Source organism: Pristis pectinata, chromosome 6 (assembly GCF_009764475.1).
Source record: "Pristis pectinata isolate sPriPec2 chromosome 6, sPriPec2.1.pri, whole genome shotgun sequence".
Classification (NCBI taxonomy): domain Eukaryota; kingdom Metazoa; phylum Chordata; class Chondrichthyes; order Rhinopristiformes; family Pristidae; genus Pristis; species Pristis pectinata.
The window spans coordinates 16,484,864-16,500,974 of NC_067410.1; the positions used below are offsets into that span (position 1 = coordinate 16,484,864).

General features: G+C 36.9%; 1 protein-coding gene across 2 annotated transcripts in view; it reads left to right on the forward strand.

Annotated features, from left to right (window-relative positions):
• ippk (inositol 1,3,4,5,6-pentakisphosphate 2-kinase) overlaps positions 1-10,587 on the forward strand; it is a 49,291-nt gene extending 38,704 nt beyond the window's left edge. For both annotated transcript variants that reach the window (XM_052018901.1, XM_052018900.1), the window contains 3 exons: positions 2,022-2,121; positions 3,648-3,727; positions 5,504-10,587. In XM_052018901.1, coding sequence (XP_051874861.1) covers positions 2,022-2,121; positions 3,648-3,727; positions 5,504-5,729 — 406 coding nt within the window. In that variant the 3' untranslated portion in view covers positions 5,730-10,587. The remainder of the gene's footprint in view (positions 1-2,021; positions 2,122-3,647; positions 3,728-5,503) is intronic.
• Positions 10,588-16,111: the final 5,524 nt, after the last annotated feature.

Below are 16,111 nucleotides of genomic sequence, written 5' to 3' on the forward strand. Positions count from 1 at the left end.
AGTGTGCAGTACTATCAATGTTTGGATCCATATGTCATATCTAAGCCTTTCCATGTAATTGGTACAACTCCCTCTTGAGGTTAGAATTCTTTCCACTCATTATCTGTCTGCATAATTTAATATGAAAGCATGTCATTCCATATCATTTGCAATGCTCTGTACACCAATATTTATAGAAACTCGCAGGCTACTTTATCCAAAATGCAATATTTTCCACTTAGCATCAATTTCAATCAAGATTGCTCCTCAATTGTGGATAAAAGATTGTTCTAGTCTCAAGTGTTAGATATTTATCTTTAGTATTTGTCTATTTGGTAAATCTAGCAGTTAGCTCCTTTGTAATCTTTAGTTACCTGTGTGTCCAATGCTGACCACCCGAGGGTGCTGTAGGACTAAAATTCGAAGAAATTCCATCTTGGGGACTGGATGCCGCTGGCAAGAGCAGCGTCTGTTTCCCATCCCTAAATCATTCTTTGAAGTTTTGATAATAACATGCTAACAGAGTAATATTGTTGCTATTTGCAAATTAATTAATATTTTGAGGTTGTATCAATAAATGTGATTGCTGAAGTGGTCCAGGCAGCACTTGAAGGCTGTGCTCTGCTAATCTTCCAAGTAATAAGTTTGTGAACTACCAACCATAAAACACATGAAAACTATTGGTTGAATAAATAATTTCACTAAATGATCCTTTTACACGTGACTAAGGATTCCTCCCTAACTTTATTTGTCTCATATTTCAGCCAACATTATCTTTAATTGTGGATTGGCTCAGTCCAGAAGTATTTTTCAAGTCCAGTCTAGTAATGTCATTCCTCGTTTTGACTGGCACCAGAAAAGTGCGGCAAGTTTTTTTGGGGGGATGCCCTAGAACTATTACTAAAAATTATCATTTTGGGTGTTTGCATTTACTATAAGAATTGGATTGTTGTATTGCTTAACCGTCTATACATGTCGTACAATTATTCCAGGAATAAAACATTTTATCTGCCTACTCAAATCTGCAGACAAGATGGTTTTTGGACAATACATTTGGTTGCCATAGAATACTCCTGTTTCAGTTCAGTTTTGTGAATTTTAAGGGGATATTGAGAAGTTGTTGTCTTTAAAGCTAATCTTTGTTTTTGTATTAATCTGATTAATTTGCTGCGTAAATGAGATATAGTAATAATTATCCACAATTTGAAATCATGTGAAAGCATTGTTTGTAATATCTCTGTCTGACTTCTGTGGAAAGCAGAAAGGGAGGTAGAAAGGAAGATGTGACTGGTTTTGGAAGATGTGTTTTGTTTTTCTAACTTCCGCCAGTAACTATCAACCAATTGGCTCTGTAAACATTGGGATCACCTTGGTCATCTGGCCTCAGTCTATTGCCCCATCCACCCCCTCCTACCTTCTTGCAACTTAAAGCTAATCTTGTTTTCTCACTTTACTAATTCTGATGAATGTTGTTCGACCTGAAAAATTAACTTTGTATCTCTTTCTACAGGATGCTGCCTGACCTGCTAGATGATTTGAACATTTTCTGTTTTTATTTATGCTTTTACGCAAATTTGTTCAATTCCTTGACCAGAAACTACGCCATACTTCCCCCTCCTGCCACCACTGCCTGACGTCAGAGACAGGACACCAGCAGCAATTAACTGATTAATGCTCCATCTACAGGTTTCCTTGTTAATAAAGGCAAAAAAAAATTGCAGGTGCTGGAAATGTGAAATAAAAACAAAAACATGGGACCACTCAGCAGGCACAGCGTGTATGGAAAGAGAAACAGAGTTAACATTTTGGGTCAAAGATCTTCTGTCAGAATGTTCAGATGACCCAAAATATTAACTCTGTTTCTCTTTCCTCAGATGCTGCTTGACCTACTATGTGTTTCTAGCATTTGCTCTTATTTCCTTAACAAGAAACCATTGAGAAAGGCGCGATTGTTATTACTGGTCAAGAGGGGATTTAATGCAAATTTTCATCTAGTATAGTATTGACTTAATTAACTGTTAATTCCATTTGTCCCTCTGCAGGAGTAGGTTACATTTAGATGGTCCTTACAATGAATCTTTTTATGAAAGTCTATCAGATCTTTCACAAGATGATGAAACAGTGGACTATGCAGCCCGAAAGGTAAAATTAATGTTTTTGTGTAGAGTGTCAAATGGAATTAAACTTTTTTTTAAAGTAAAGTGAATTTCTGTTGATTGTTGGAGAATTAATGGGACAGATTAGACTATCTGGCTGTCATCCCACATTTACTTTTTATGTTGCTATGGGTCCAAATGTCCTCCAATCCTTGCTGCTGTCAAAGATACTTTTTAACATGTTTTTACTATACCTCTTAGTTTAAAGACACTTGGAGTTCAAAAGGTGTTTTAAAAATAATTAAATTAAATCTACTTTAAAACTCAAGTTAAAGGGGCAAAAAAGAACAAACCATTTATCTGAATGTAAGTTTTCAATCAAGTTGGTTCTTCCCACTCAAATGAATGGGATCTGACGTAAAGCTGAAGTATGGAAAGTGTATCTGGTCCCTCACTTGGTATGTTTATGCTTTGCTGCTGGATTCTATGGTGACTCTAATGGTGAAGCTGAAGCTCATCACTGACTGAGCAGGAATGTTCAGACAAGCTGACCTGTGCTTGTTTTTGGAACTGACAGCAAAAATTAGGTGGGTTTTGGGTCACTGGTGTAGTCCTGTTAGTTTAATTCCTTTTGTACCAAAATGTTAACATGTTGATAATTATGCTTTTTCACTTATTAAATCTTATCAAATTAACTTAATTGTGATTTTAGTTCTTGCCCTTTTACTTCTGCATATTGCTGAGGGGGTTTCCCATATAAAATGTTGCTGTTGGTTGCTTGAAAACTTAAGCGAACAAGCTTCAGTGATAGGGAGACACCAGAGACTGCAGGTACTGGAATCTGGAGCAACAAACAAGAAGCTGGAGGAATTCGGCGGGTCACACAGCATCGTGGAGGCAAATGGATAGGCAACATTTTGGATTGAGACCCTTCATCTGGCTAGTTAATGAAATATGTTTGTTTTTTAAAATTACATTACATTTTCCTGACTCCCCTAGAACTTATTGAAATAATCTGGTGCCTGTTCAATGCCCAGATTTCCCAGTGTAGCTGTTAGAAAACTGCAGGAAGTTGGCAATCCTTCACTGGACTCCAGCATCAAATGTTTCTTGAGGCTTACTCATGCAAGATGAAATTGTGAAATGCCCAAGTATTGAACTGGATTGTCAATCTGGCCCTTATCTGGTGCAAATTCTGTTTGTTACTTTCATTGCAAGACGTAATCTGCCAAGAGAAGTTCAGTAGTGAATTAACTGACAGACTTGACCTGTTGAGTTTTTTGGTAATGTCTAGGCTTCTGCATTTTGTAGTGCTTGAGTAAAAGTTCAGGACTTCTGTTTTGATAGCTAAACACTGGTGGTACTGACAACAGTTTCTTGAAAAGAATGTTCACAATTCAGCTGGACACTGTTCTCCATACTGTTCATATGGCTTAGATTTCTTATATAGGGACCCTATGATTAGTTATTTAGACAGATAGTCCTTTTAGAACACTGATGTAAAAGTTATGGCATTTAATATTGTGAATCTAACATCTGTCATGACCAGAAAATGATTTTTTTTGTATACAGATACATCAGTATAGGGTTGCTACAACAGCCAAGGATTGCTCCATTATGATTGCACTTTCTCCTTGTCTTTTGGAAGAACGGTAAGGGGGTTTCCTGCTTAAAATGTGCTGAAATAAGACCAATTTTAAAGATTGATAAATGATGGAAAGAACTAGTACATATAAATCTATAAAGTGAATGGTTAAGGGCAAGTTTGAAGTTTTCTTTGATTCAGTTGGGTCTGAGGTCACAACATAAGGGTAGAGGGTTACCTAGAGGGTAAAAACTTGAGATCCTGTGTTGTGGAAAGGCTTTGCTTGAAGTGCCTGACTGACTGTACAATCCTCCTGGTTTTTGGTCTCTGCTTTAAGACGTGCACGAGCAGACGCACACTTTAAATTCAGCTGAACGAGCAGACGCACGGATGAAAAATGGCAACTCTGATACAGTAGCATTCATCAGTCCTGGAGTGTCAACCTAGACATTCATGGCAAGTTCTACAAGGACTTGAACCTATAAGAAAGCATTACCTAATTCTGATTATCAAGAATGTTATTTTTTTTGAGCTATTATTTAATTTTTAAGTTTGGTGTTTTTCTGCTTTCCTTAATCTTTTCTGCAAGGTACATAGGATCCATGGAGACCTCGTAGATTGGATTCAAAGTTGGCTTGGCCATTGAAGACAGAGGGTAGTGGTAGAGGAGTGTTATTTCTGAATGAAGGTCTGACCAGTGGTGTTCCAAAAGGATCAGTGTTGAGACCTGTTTGTGGACAAAATATTGGTGGGCTGATCAGTATGTTTGCTGATGACACAAAAATAAGCAGAGTTGTGGATAGCGAGGGAGGTTGTCAAAGATTCAGTGGGATGTGGACCAATTGGATGTGCAGGGAGAGAAATGACAGATGGAGCTCAATCCAGAAAAATGTGAGGTGTTACACTTTGAGAGGTCAAATGTAAGAGGAAAGTATACAGTAAATGGCAGGACCCTTGGGAGTATTGATGTACAGAGGGATCTTTGGGTGCCAGTCCATAGCTCCCTGAAAGTGGCAACGTTAGCAGATGGGGTAGTAAAGGCATTTTGTGTACTTGCCGCCTTCTGTAGGGGTGTTGAGTATAGAAGTCGGGAAGTCATATTGCAGTTGTATAAAACTTTGGTTAGGCCACATTTGGAGTACTGTATGAAGTTCTGGTCACATTACAGGAAGAAATGTGAAGGCTTTAGAGAGGGTGCAGAGAGGTTCACCAAGATGTTGCCTGGATTGGAGAGTATTAGTTGTAAGGAGGGGTTAGACAAATTTAGATCTCTGGAGCATCAGAGGCTGAGGGGAGACCTGATAGAAGTGTATAAAATTGAGAGGCATAGATAGGGTAGATGGTCTTTCTCCCAGGGTGGAAGTGTCCAAATACTAGAGTGCATACTGTAGCTTAAAGGTGAGAAGGGGAAAGTTTAAAGGAGATTTAGGAGGCAAGTTTTTTTTTGAACAGAGTGGTAGGTGCTTGGAATGTGTTGCCAGAAGTGGCGGAAGCAGGTACAATAATAATTGAGAGGCATTTAGACAGACACATGAATAGGCAAGGAATAGAGGGATATGGACCATGTCCAGGTAGATGGGATTAATTTGGATTGGCAGCATGGTCAACACAGACATTGTGGGCTGAAGGGCTTGTTCCTGTACTTCACAGGGACATATTGTATGAAAGGTGAATTTGTGAATTGAATGGGTGCAGGGGATTTGCAGAGAAGCAAGATTTTTTATTGGTTAACCTGAAATACCTTTATCTCCATTTATTTTAATTTCATTTGTGTATTTTTAAATTTGTGTATTGTAATTAGCTAAGCCCTGCAGTTATCCTTTTTTTTTCCCCCTCTTTGCAGGCTTGAACCAAGTACCATAATTAAGACATCAAGGACATCATTTGCATATTCCATCTCTATTCTTGATTTGGACCCCAAACCATATGAGAATATTGCACACCAGTATAAATTAGATGGGAAGATCATAAACTATTATTTGCAGAGTACGAGGACCAAGAAGGATGTTACCCCTCCTAACTTCTACAGGGGATATGAAGAGTGCACACTGTTTTTTCATTCTGTGTGAGTTTTGGTTGGGCATTGACATTCATGTAATACTTAATAAAATGACTGCACTGATTTAGTGGTCATGATCTCAAGTGTGAGAAGTTTAGGAAATAGCTGACCTGAGATTTTGAATATTGAAGACAGCAGAATAGCTTTGGATTTTGAACATTACCAAATGTTAGATTGGATATCTGTATTTAGAAAGCATGCCCTTCCTCATTAATGCAATACCACCAAGGACAGCTTTTTTAAAAAAAAATTCAATACCCTTCTTTTGAAGGGAAACTAGATTGTAAATGTTTAAGCACAATCATTTTCCATGTTTCAGAAAGTTATCTCAGTGCAGAGAGTGAAGCGAGTTCTTTAAAGGCAGCTGAAAGAAAATGCCTTTAGTTGAACAGCACTGAGAACTGCAGGAGAGTATTCCATTAATATTAAGGGAAGTTGTGCGTTTTCTCACTGCAGTTAATTTTCTTCATGCTTTCAAGTGTAGTTCAAGGCTACAACTATGATCACAAACTTGATTAAAACTTAGTTTTTCTTGGCTTTGGCTCATCACTCAAATTGCTGCTGGGTTTTGGCAGTTTGTTTTTCTACTGCTTCAGTTTGTGCCAGTTGTTTTTGCCAGTCAGTGATATCTGCTGCAGTTAGTGCAGATAATTGTAGCTGCTAATCGTAGTTTAAAATCTAATCTAACCACTTAAGAATAGACCCACTGAAATCGTTAATTTTATTGGATAACCATGGATCTCTTGCACTTAGAAAAACAACTGACAGGTGGAAAGAATGCTTCATGTGTTAAGATGATGTTTGAATACAAATCTAATATTGCTCCCAAGTTTTCATGGATGTTGATTAGTAGTCATGGAGTTCAGGAATAGAAATTGCCAAGGATGCATCATCATTATTTAAATGTATTCTGTACTTCAGGATTAGAATTAAGCTTGTAACTGGCACACTTTTATTTTCTCTTGTAGTTTTGTCTCAGAATTTATTTTCCTGTCAGCAGTGGGTATGCTGTATAACAAGTAATGGTATTTGCTCTGGAGCAGTAAAAATGTTGGCAATTGTTAAATATGGCATGTGGGTTCTGCAACTTTATCACCTAAGTGTACTTGGGGGAAGCTGCAGGCATTTGATCACGTGGTTTTTCATTTTAAGGTAGAAAAACATCAGCTATCTCCCTCCTAGCTGCTTCCCAAGGTGCACTTGCTATGAATTGATTGTGAAGTTGCTTCCAACCTAAAGTTAATAAGATTTTTAAAAAAAATATTATGTAAAGTCAGAGTTAAAACAACTACCACGGGAACAAAAAGAAAATTGTAATACCCAATATGTGTATTAAATTGGGCCCTCCACATTATCATCAGCAGTAAAAGAAGTTGATGCCTTTTCAGTGAATATTTAAAAGATAGAGTAATGTTGATGGTATAAGTGTGTGAAATTGCTGAAAAGGAGGAAAAACTATTATTGCTAACAGTTACAAATATAATATCTACAGATGTAATTAAAGACAAAATCATTAAGTTGCATTTGTGACAGCACAACAGTGGAAACAGATTCCTCTTGGCACAGGGAAAAATAGTGAGTGAGTTGCTAGAGAGGGGCAGGTGCTGGTTGGGGAGATGGGGTTGGGGAATGAGTATTGGGGCACTTTGGGAGAGTGGGGTAATAGGGCATGAAAAGGGTTCTTGAAAAAGGAATGGGATTAACATTGATCCAGGGCAAAACTCAGTAAGAATAAAGCAGTCATAAACTGTTTTAAGTGCAAGTTGAGAGAGAATGGAACGAACGTAGCAGATTTCTTTAGTGACAATAAGAGGACCGTAGCAAAATATTTTGCAGGAATTTATTTGAACTACTTTACCAATTAATTTTCCTTAAGTGTCCTCTGCCAGCTTTACTTGAATTATGTCAATTATCTCCTTATGGAGCTAAAGCTGTGCATAGATCCAAAACTTCTGGACTTGCTGTCTCAATTAAACTGTGACTAATGGATAAAAATAAGGTTAAATGTAGAAATCTTGCTTAAACTTGAAACTGAAGACTCGTCTTATTTTCCATGTATCATTCAATTAGAGAAGATCTCTGTAACCAGTAAAAATTAATTTAGGGGGATATCTTTAAACTTGTAATTGTTCCTACAATATTACATCAATCTTATCTTTATTCTATTTTGATATTTCAACCTGCAGGCTGATTGAGTCACTCATATTGTGACACCAGCAGATTTTCTGTTAATACACAATTTTGTGATCTTAGTTTTCAAAAAAAAATTATATACAGCAAGTGGAATTGAAATGTTGTTTCTGAAGAATTCTGATGTTCATGGACACTAAGTAGTTGGTTTATTGTATTGAAGATTTTTGTTTTCTCCTAGCTCCTAGCTGAGTGAGATGAACTGTTGCCATAATAAACCCATCTAATGTTTTTATAGTGAGGAATGTAATCTTCTATGTCTGAAGAGAAGTTGAGCCAGTTCCTCATTTGTAGGAGGATATCATTTTTCTCTCACTTCTTGGTCCCGTTTAAGTGTTAATCTTGTTTCTGATGATGATGCCATGCTTTTGCATCTTTCCTCAACAGTAGCTAAGAGCATTTGTTGCCCAACAGGATTAAAAGAACCTGAAATTATCCCAGATTTTCTTTTCTGCAAATTGTCCTGTTGAATCTCAAAAACAGCAGCTCAAAGCACATTGTACTACCCAATAATACAATCAGAAATAACTTGGAGAATGAAGTGCCCAAACAGAACAGTTAGAATGATCTGGGTTTAATCAAGAAATATTGTGGGCTATCTCAAGGAAAGAAACACTTTGCAATCACCAATTTTTGAATAGTAACGTTGCAAACTATCTGTAGTTTTTCAGGCTTTCATTTTTGACATCTGCACTAAATAACCATGGGGGTAGTACTTGATCCTAGTGCTGTCCTGGGAGAGTTAGTCATTTTATTCGCAACAGAATGATTGAAGAGTGTGCTGAATACAGCTGGATTTAATGACTCTTCAGACTTGGGCTGCATTCTATCTCTGGGATAATCAGTAGTGTTTTGTTTTTCTGGAAGTTGTATTGAATATTCTTCCTGTTCTTAATATCACCATGCTCAACTTGCATTAATACTGGCTAATGTACAAAAAGATGTATGGGTAATGTTTCCACTTTGTCAAATTTGTTATAATTTCATTCAGGTGCTAACTTTTTGTTTTTGGTATTTAAATAGGTAAATCATAAATATATTCTCTGGTCAAAAAAACTTAAGATGATCATTAGATAAGGCTCTTTAATTTGTTGCCTTCCCTGGCCACCTGAAGGAAGACTTTGTATCAGTAGCACATGCTCATCTCTCCTGGATCAGCTCTCCATATTAGAGGCTATTAAAGGTCACTCCTGAGTTCAATTCTATTTCCATCCAGTGTTCAAACCCAAGCATTTTCCACTGGAAATTAATCAGAAACGTCAATTCCCTGGCTGCTTATTCCCTTACCTGTCCAGTTGAAGTAAACTAACTCAACATACATCATGCTGAATCTATTAGTACCCTATTTATATTAATGTTGACAATATTTTCTCTATGACATTGAGTGTTATCCCCATTTGTGATTTCAAAATTAGCCAAAATACTGGATTGTTTGCCCTACTTGAGAAAAAAAAAGATATTTGACTTGAATGTGAGGTTTTAGGAAAATTGGTTTTTAATTCTACAGTGGCAACTTCTTGCTTTGTTTTAAGGTGACTTGAAATTTGGATATGATGAATTTCTGTAAATATGTATACTTTGAAAATTTGTTTTACTAGTTAATAATTTAAAATAATGGTCTTCAATTGAAATTGTTACTGTTCCTGCTGCTGGCTTATGAGTAATGTTTTAAATTTGGACTAAACAGTTTAGTTTGAGTGGTTGGTAATTAATTATACCTCAGTGTTTAGTGCCAACTGAATTTACACCTGCAAGTAATATTTAATTTTGAAGTGGATTGGAGAGATGTTTTGCTGTTCACTTTTATTGCAAACATCTCCAGTTATGCTTTATGTATATTAAAGTGATAAATCATTGTTCATCACCTTTGTTCCTGTTACATTACCCATCAGTCTTTCAAAATAAAACAGACTAACATTCAGGTCCAGTTGCTGAAGTCAACGGGAACTTATGAGCATTGTGAAAAATGCATGAGGTGGTTGAGTGGTTTGAATCTATGATTTGTATCTGCTGCCACTTAGCTTGAATAGTTGGCTTAGAGTTATGTTGAATCAGTATGTTATTAACAGAACCAACAAGATGGTTAGAAGATGTGTTTCATTATACACGTGTATAATCTCCAACTGCAGTGTTCTCCCTTGTGGAACAAAGCCTAGATATGGCCTTTTGAAAAATATTTAACATGCAGACAATTTCCTACTTGTTTATAACATGTCTATAGTGCCTTGTGTTATCATGACCCACTCAAAGATTGCTGACTTGCATACATCCCATTGTGAATTTTAATTTAATCTGGTCCTGTTTTACTTGTTAAAAATGTCAATTACAGTTGATACTGTATCTGATCATTGGTACTTACCACTCTCATTCTGTACTTGAGATTTATATACTCAGCACTTATGAAAAGCTGTGAATTGAACTACCGTTGTAAGAGTGAACTTAACTTTCAAATGTATTTTTCCTTAAGTTCAGACTACTGTGGGACAGATGACTTGTAGAAATCTTGTACAAATGCAATAGAAATTTCCCAGTATTTGTAAATATTCTTTGGCAATTTATATTTAAATGCTATATTTATTTTTCACGTGACAGTGCCATAGGAGAAATTAAATGTAGTTGTGGCATGTCCTGATGTACAAAATTTTAAAATAGTACAGTTAATAAATGCGTAAAACAGATTTTTATTTACGAGTCTTTGTTCTCCTGATGTACAGCAGCATAGCACAGATTGCATATTTTAGGGTTCTTTGCACAGTTCAATTAAATACTCAATAGCAGCCTCGATTCCATGTAGGCGTAAAAGATGTCTAAAGCTGTTGGGTGCAGTATCCATGACCTTTGTTGTATCAAAGTTGAGTGCTGTAGGGAAAACATTCATAATTTAAATAAGTTCCCAAATTTTTTTTAAAGGACTTTTTTTTAGAAAAAACATAAAAAGCAATTGTTAATTTGTGGTGTTTCATTTCCAGTTCCACTATAGAGACCCTATTAAGGTAAAAGCTGAAGTGCTGTACCATTTGGAAGATCGATAAACCGCAGATGCTGGAACTACTCACTAGGTCAGGCTGCATCTGTAGTAAGAGAAACAGCAAACATTTCAGATCGAAGATCCTTTGTCAGAACTGAGGGAAATGAAAGCTTATTAAGTTGCAGGGAGGTTATCTAGTTAATGAGTGAATTGGAGCAATTAGAGCACATGAACTTAAAAGAATGCAGGACTTGCAAAATGCAAAGCAGGATGATATAGAGACATTTCTCCCCCCTCCTCCCCACCCCATCCTTCCTGAGCTTAACAAACTGCTTTTGTCTCCTCCCCAGTTCTTACGAAGGGTCTGTGACCCGAAACATTAACTCTGTTTCTCTTCCCACAGATGCAGCCTGATTTGCTGTGTATTTCCAGCATTTTCTGTTAATTCTGCTGTACCATGTTCATGTTTTCATGTTCATAACAAACTAATCCAAGTTATTGTAGCATTTGAGCTGATGTGGAACTTGAATGCATTCTCACCAAAATCAGTTGGTGTCCCCAAAACTGAGCTTGTCCAAAATTTAGGGACAGTAGTTTGGAGAAAAAAATGCAAGTATTCCCCAGAAGACTGAAAGAATCAACATCATGCTTGGTCAACTGGGACCCATTTTACATTGTAAAGAATTGAAGAATAAGAGCACAGACCTTTGTCTATAAAAATAGACAAACCTTTTTGATGTAGAGGATTATTGATGGGTTCAACCCTATAAATCCCAGGAATCTCATAAGGACTTAAATATTTGATATGATGTACTTAATTTTTAGTATGGGCAGGTAATAAAATACCTTTTTGTCAAGTTCAGGCTCTTCATTGTTGCAGCTAGTATTTATTGCTGCTTGTTTGATCCTCCATGGTTTGATAAAACTGGGGTTTTTGGATTCCAAATAATTTGTGTTTTAAGTGATCTGCCTACAACAGGATTCAAGCAAAAAAATACAACCTCCAAAGTCACAGCCCTAATTTTGGTTAACTGATAATATCAGGTCTGTTATTGCATCACTGGCCTTTTTTTTTGAAAAGAAAATGGAAATTAATGTTCTAATTGCATTCAGGGCTGCTTGGTGTGCACTCTTGGTTAAAGCCATTTCAGTGAGCTATTGGAGGAGTGACTTGGACATGGAAGGAAATCTTTAAGTATTTTAACTCCAACTTACAAATTTTTAAAACCATATTTATTAGCTACATTAATGTCTATTCAAGAAAATAATTTTACTAAATAGTTTGGAGTGTTCACTATCAATCTACTTTGGTGAATTGATATTTCAGCTGTTTGGATTTATTCATGATGTGTCAATGTAGAAATAGGTTACAAAATGATTCCTATCATTTCAATTTTGGATACTTGCCCTCTGCTGGTACTTTTGTCAAGAGATCCAACACTGGGGTAACAATTCCTTCTTCACTTACAAGTATTTTCCAGAAAACTTGGAACTCAATCCTGTGCAAGAGAGAAAGAGATGGTTGGTGCTTAATAATCTTGCAATTATGGCCTGAGTCATGCTCATTCTGGCTGTCTCTCTGCACTATTTTTTGTCTGCATACACAAGTTGCACCCCCATGGTTCCAGTTATTGTGAAGGCCTTGCTGTGGTGGCTGCCCCACGCTAACTGAAACCATGAACCTCTGCTCATCTTGGGGCCACTCTGCAACCATTTTCACCCTCCCACGTGTGCAACTGCCCTGATGACTTTTTGACAGCAATGAGCTGTCAAAGACCTTTGGAATGCTTTTAAGAACACTTATTTTAGAAACATTTTATTTTAATCTTTGGAATATTGTGTTTTTAAATTACTATAAATTAATTGAAATCTAAATAAATGGAAAAGCAATTGTGCAATATAACTCCTTCCACAGAGCAAGGAGTCAAATATGTGGGCATGTGCTCTCTGATAGAGGCAGAAGTCATGTGAACAGAACCACATAGAAGACTTGGTCAGCAGTTTTCCACAGAGCTGTTAGCAAAAGGTAGGTTTGGGTCAGTTTTTAGTTAATAAAACAAACAGTAGAAAAAACAATACTGCTTATCCAGTTTATGGCAACATCTGAAAAGCATTAACATTTTGTATAGTGAGCTTTTGCAAAGCTCCTTTATAACATTGATCAAAACAACAGGAGAAGATAGTCAAGCACCAGACCACTTTGTACACATGACCATCTTTTTACAAATGGACAATTTGAAAACCTAAAACAATGTAGATAAATGTGCTTTAATTGTACAGTGGGAGAATATATTTTTAAAAAATGAAGCAAATTCTATGGGATATCAACTTCACATAATCACTTCCTGATTCTGTTTAATGTTATAAACAAACACTAGCCACATTTCTAAATTTGAATTAAGGTTAGAACATATAACAGAGTGGATGAGGAAAATAGCAAAGATGTAATTTTGAGAAAATTGTTAAAGGTAAAAGGGATGGAAGGAACAGAATATGTTGCTGAGTTATTTATAAAGCATCATGGAAGGTAGCTTAGGCAAAGCATAAACTCTACCATGGACTCATCTGTGGAGCACTTGCAGAACAAACGGGCAGTTTCAGAAATACTGCTTTGTGCTTTCTTAAAGGATGATATATGCGTATGGAGTCATTATGGATAAGTTTCAATTTAAAGGACATCAAGACAAACCAGGAAATGTGCAAAATTGACAACGTTTTCTCAGTCTCACTGAGTTTTTAACAATGTCGTATCTGTGCATTTATAGTATAAATAATATTTGAAAGTGCCACAGCAAACCAGGAACACCTGGTTCAATGGTTAACTATATCATCATAACAACCATACAGGACCATAAGCATAGGAGATGGACACTTAGCTGTTTGACCAGAATGCCACTTAATGGCTTATCTTTGACCTACCTCCAAATACCCACTGTTCCTATATGTGAAGTGTTTGGAAAATTATTTTCCATAAATGACATGATACTCCATTCATTACAAGTAGAAGTATTTCTTAACTTCATCAATGATAGCCTTGGCTTTATTTTTTTTAGACAATAACCCACAGACAATCTTTCTAGTGGAAGTAGCTACTTTTAAGCCCAGCAGTTCGTGTTAATGTATTACATTTTGATTAAATGATCCCTTAATCTAAATTCTTGGGAAAGCAACCAGAGATAGTAAGATCTCACCTCAAATGAATCTATAAGATGCAGGGAATATACTGCATGTGTAAACTGTATTACTTCCAAGGTTATATGCTTGCTAAGACATGGTGCCTAGTCTAGCACTGCAGGTGTGATCTAACAGGAACTTTGTATACTATATAATAATCTTTGCCTGTTTGTTTTCTGGACCTCTGGCAATAAAGCCCAGCACCCCATTAACTTTTAACTTGATTATTTTCTGTAGATGCTAGGATCCCTAAGTTTCTGTGGACCTTCACTTTTTAAATAAGAAGTAAAGAAATAGGGACAGACAATCAGGCCTACCTTTAGTTAGGATCATCTACCTCACTTCGGTTTTCGAGCACTATCCCTATGATCTCTTAATGCTCAGAAATCTAATGGTCTCTGCTTTTAATGAACATACTAACAGCCTCTGCAGTACCCCGGCTAGAGAATTCCAAAAGTTCACCACAAATGGCCTATCCCTTATTATGGGACTGTCCTGATCCTGGACCTCAGTCAGGGGAAACATCTAACCTGCTAACTTTTAAAAGAATTTTAAGTTTCAATGAGATCTCCTCCCATCTTTCTGAACTCTGGTGAATGAACTTGCAGTATACTCAAGCTCTTCTCATTCACCATCACAAAATAATCAATAAGATCCTGTTTTATATCCAAAGTGGATGAGATCCCCTTTGTCAGTTTTGCCCATTCACAAATTTAAATAGACATATTAATAAATTGCTCCTATTGATGTCTATCTTTGTCATATGGAAACTTAAATATATGGTTCAAGCATCATCTAGGCCTTAATACAGTCAATAGATGCAGACACAACACATGTTTATAGGAGCAACAAACAATCTGCTGGAGGAACTGAAGGTTGAGCAGCATCTGTGGGAGGAAAGGAATTGCTGACATTTCAGGTCGAATCCCTGCACCAGGACTGAGAGTGGTGAGGCAAGATAGCTGGTATAAAGAGAAGGGGAGTGGTGAGACAGGAGCCCAAGGAGATTGGTGGATTGAGGAGGGGTGTAAGATGACAGGCAGGTTGAGCAAGGTCGGGGAGGGGAGCAGGGGTGGAGTTGGGAGATAGAGGCAGGTGAGTGGTAGATGGAGGCAAACAAAGAAAAAAAAATGAGAGGCAGGTGGGGTAGGGGGAGAAGGGGAAAGGAGTGTGAAGGTTGGACATGGTGGCTGGAGGGAGATGAGCAGTTTGTTGCTCCAGATTCCAGCACCTGCAGTCTCTTGTCTCTCCACATGCTTGTAGAATACCACTCATCACATCCTACCTATTAGAGTGTCTGTCCCTTATCCTATTTTCAATCACACCAATTAATCTATTTCCTGGCCTGGTCAAAAACTTGGCTACAATCCTATGAGGTGCAATTTTGATCAACAATCTTTTAGGAGGGACTTTAACAAATACCTCTCGAAGTCTACGTAGGGAAGACCTGTGGAGATTTCCCTGTCCACTACTTTAGTCATGTTTCACAAAATTCAGTCAGGTTCTCAGTCTGTGCATGCTCTCTCAGATCTGGTCTATAACTTACTGTTTTTCCCCTCTCAACATTCTTAAAAAATGGACATGCATAATTTACCAATGCAGAAGAACAGGTCCCAAATTAAGAAGTTTGGAAGACGATAACTCAGCTTTAAAACCGTGAGATGATAATCATCTGGTCTTGGGGATTTGTCACTCTTTGTGCCATTATATTCTCTACTGCTACTTGTATTAAGTTTGATGATTACCTGTGGCCTATTCAATGTGATTTCCTTCAGCATTTAAAGCATATTGTCATCTTTCTCTAACACAAATGTAAGACACAAGTAATTATTCAATATGTCTACCAGTTCCTTATTTTTATTTTTGCAAATATCACTATTGTCAACTGGAGGGTTTACATTGCTCCTGCCCATCTTTTTCCAAATATGGTAGTAATTTTTTGTTTAATGATTCTTGCAAGGTTCCCTTTCTACTCTGTTGTTATTGTCTAAGTTTTTACCTTTAGTTCTTTGTATTTCTATCAGTCATCAGAATTTGTGGTATGTTCAGTTTTTATGTAT